Raw genomic sequence first — 3,723 nt, forward strand, 5'->3', positions numbered from 1 at the left:
GGAAAGATCGCCGGAACCCAGCAGGTCGAGGCTACAGTGGCCAGGAGCGGCCACTGCACTCCAGTCTGGGCGACAGAGTGAGACTCCAACTCAAAAAAAAAAAGAGTAGCCTAAACATAAATTTCCTAACCAGTCTATAAATCTGTGCTCTAAGATCCTGGGCACACAAAAGAGCTCACTATTCAGGATTAGTGAGGAATTCTGTGGTTATCTACCCATCAATTACCATAACTAGGAGCAAAGGCAGGTTTTTTCAAAAGACAATACCAAGCATAAAAGTCTAACAAAACATTGAGCACTTTTACAAATAATCACTAATCTCACCATTGCCCGTATGCCGCAATGATGAAGAGGATATACGAAATCATATACATCGGCTTGTATCCGAGTTGCAGGGCAGTCCGTTCCCAGACATAATTCATCAGCAAATATATACAGATTTCTGTCCTGTGCACTTGAGCTAACTGATAACATCACCCAGTCCATAGAACAACTTATTTTCACTGTGGAAAGAAGCATATGAAAAAGTGTAGGGTATGTATCTGTCTTAAGGAAGCACCAAAGAATATTCACCTCTGCCCTTTTTGGTCAATTAAAAGCATTTATTTATCTGGCAGGGGTAATCATGGCCTAAAGAATAACATACAAAAGGTTATTATATGACCTCTATTTTCCAAAATATCTGCCTAATTATCCCTCCAGATAACTAGATTTTAGTTATTTCACAGGGGGGAAAAAACTCTACATGCAAGGATAAGAAAAAACATAATCATATAGTCCTTTGCTCTCTCCTAAAGAAATTAGGTTCCATCAAGAGTGATATATTTAGGAAGACACATAAGGGATAAAAGTAAATTGCAATGCATTAGAGTAAAGATGACATCTTCCCAGTATACTTTTAGAGAGGGAGAAAGGGAAAGGGTGGTGTTAGACTGATAGAATTCATAATCTAGAGCTGCCAGAACCAGAAACAATCTAAGCCTTAAGAGGAAATAGTCTGAAGATAGAAAAGACATTATCTAGAATGGAATTTCTATAAAAGTTTTGTCGTAAAACCCATCCTTACCTTCTATATTTAAATCTTTAGTAAATCAATAATAGTCATTATTGGTAATAGATTCATTTGGAAGAGCTGAGTCTTTTTGGTATAATATATACATTTATTATTTATATTATTTATGATTAATGAGCAAGTGGCCTCAGAGAACACCAACAACATTGGAGCCTGGAAGTCTCTGGCCTTTAGAGATAAATCGTTATCAAGAGGGTAAGACAATGCATGTTTGGGAAAAGGTGGGGTTGGAGACAGCAGGTGTTCTGCATCAGGGATCATAACCTCCAAACCACTTCTCCTTGTGTTTGAAATGTTATTCTGACATCACCTGGAAAAGATGATCAGAGAGATCCTTCTTAAAAGAAAAAAAAAATTCAGCAGCTGGGATTAAAGATGGATGCAAAATAATAAATGGGCATGGACACACAGGAAGCCTACTCTTTGGACTGCACTTCATTTTTTTCACAGTACTATTTGAAAGTCAAGTTTTAGTTTTACATTTCCAATAGCTGAAAAAGTATTTGAGATAAAGCCTGAGGAACACGCTAGTTACATTAACTGCAGCAAATTCCTTGCATTCAAGCTTCATGAACTACCTAGCCAGGGCCTGAACTCTCTTCTCAACCCATCCCAGATAGCCAGAATTCACCATTTGCTGCTCTTTCTCTCCGTGTGCTGTTTATTTCAATAACGACCTGCCACATGGTAAACTGCACTAACCTAGGCATTCTGAAAGACTCATCTCAGGTAAAAATGGAAGTACATGTAATCCTTGCTTCTCAAGGGTTTACAGACCAAACAGATAAATAAGAAATTTACATTTCATCCCACTCCAAAAAGAACCCGCTTCAAACAGAAGAAAACAGACAAGTCTACTTAATGAAAGAGAGAATACAAAAAGGAATAATGAAATGCTCTTTAGAGTATCAGAGGCTGGGAAGTATTTAGATTTTGGGTAAAATAGAAAAGATATTTTGAAATTAACTTGTAGAGAGCACTTTGATTTAGCTTTATACGACTGGCTTTGCAGAACCATTGATGAGTTTGACATAAATGAAGTTCAGAGCAAAAAAGAGAACAAAAGAGGCTGAGCATGGTGGCTTTTGCCTGTAATTCCAGCACTTTGGGAGGCTGAGGCTAGAGAATTGCCTGAGCCCAGGGGTTTGACACCAGACTGGGCAACTTGGTAAGACCTCATCTCTACAATAAATCAAGAAAAATTAACCATATGTAGTGGCGCATGCCTGTAGTTACAGCTACTTGGAAGGCCGAGTGAGAGGATCACCTGAGTTCAGCAGGTCAAGGCTGCAGTACCCATGAGTGTGCCATTGCATTCCAGCCTGGGCAATAGAGTGAGACTCCAACTCAAAAAAGATAACAATATTATCAAGTGGAAATATGAAAAGTCTGTAAGCAGAAAGGTCAATTAAGATACAACCAAGTATATTACAATATGATATAATCAAGTACCAGTAATTGGCAGTAGGTTTGAACATTAGACTAAAACATATAGCCAAGGACCATTTCTGAAGAATCTCTGCAAAGGAAGATTGAGATAGAGAGAAGACCAAAACAGAGAGAGAAATAAAAGCCTGAGAACGCAGACATTTAGGGAGAAAAATAAAATGTCTCTTCAGTATATTGACACAAGTCTACTTGGCCTGAAAGTGTTTCCCTTCTAGAAAATTATAATAAGATCAGATCTTTGCAGGGAGGAGAAAACCTGTATGGAGAACTACCATTATATTAAAAATCACCCCTTCTAAAACTGGTCATTTACCATCGATAGTCACAGCATCAGACCAAATCAAGGTAACAAGAAGAATCAGTACTTCTAAAGTCATAGAGTCCTTCATCTGGGCAGACCTCCAACACAAGACTATCCAGGAAGCAGAAAATGGTGACTGATTTAAATGATTTTATGTGGTTCCCTAGACTCAGCTGCCTTCAATTACCTACTTAACTGGGTAAGCCACGGGGCAAAATTATCACAGTGTAAACCACCCAAAGGCTGAGGCTCTCCTGATTTCCAAACACCGAAGGTCAAAGAAGCTTATCAGGAAAAAATAAATTAAAAATTTTATTTAGTAACTGTCTTTACAAAGCCTGTTTAAAAAAAAAACTGGGAAGCTGGCATCACATGTAACACTTCCAATAAACACTAAATTGTAGGATCCTGTTTTTACTACTTAATGTTCAGGTATCATAAGTTTCTAATATGTGAAAAACCTAAATATTACATATTTGAAAACAAAAGGGTATTATTTGTTCATTTCTACAGGTCTGGCTGAAAGAATCAAAGCAGAAATGGTAAAATGACTTGACCAGGAACATCAATCTGTAGGAGGAGAAAGGGGCCCAAAGAAAAAACAGCTCTCTCAGTTTGAGAAGATAAGAAATTCTATTTCCGTTTATTCTTTCTAAATTAGTGTTTTAGTTATTTCAGTCATTTCAAGCCTTATACTTATAGGAGGACATTTTATACATGTACACAACATATACAAACATAACTTTATATGTATAATAAATATATATTCATTTTAACACTCAAGTGGAATAAATGTTCCAGTTATAGATTTTTATTTTCTAGCAATGTCAGTCATGGTGTGAATGTGACTGTTTAGTTTCAAGGGAAGTTGGAAATCAAAGGTTGACAGTAAATAAAATCC

General features: G+C 37.0%; 1 protein-coding gene across 1 annotated transcript in view; it reads right to left on the reverse strand.

Moving 5' to 3' along the window:
* OOSP2 (oocyte secreted protein 2) overlaps window positions 1-2,898 on the reverse strand; it is a 9,387-nt gene extending 6,489 nt beyond the window's left edge. The window contains exons 1-2 of the mRNA XM_008070715.1: window positions 2,835-2,898; window positions 325-503 (exon numbers count right to left, since the gene is read on the reverse strand). Coding sequence (XP_008068906.1) covers window positions 325-503; window positions 2,835-2,898 — 243 coding nt within the window. The remainder of the gene's footprint in view (window positions 1-324; window positions 504-2,834) is intronic.
* Between the last annotated feature and the right edge of the window lie 825 nt (window positions 2,899-3,723).

This window comes from Carlito syrichta, unplaced genomic scaffold (genome assembly GCF_000164805.1).
Source record: "Carlito syrichta isolate Samal-C Ts95f unplaced genomic scaffold, Tarsius_syrichta-2.0.1 Scaffold313944, whole genome shotgun sequence".
NCBI lineage: Eukaryota > Metazoa > Chordata > Mammalia > Primates > Tarsiidae > Carlito > Carlito syrichta.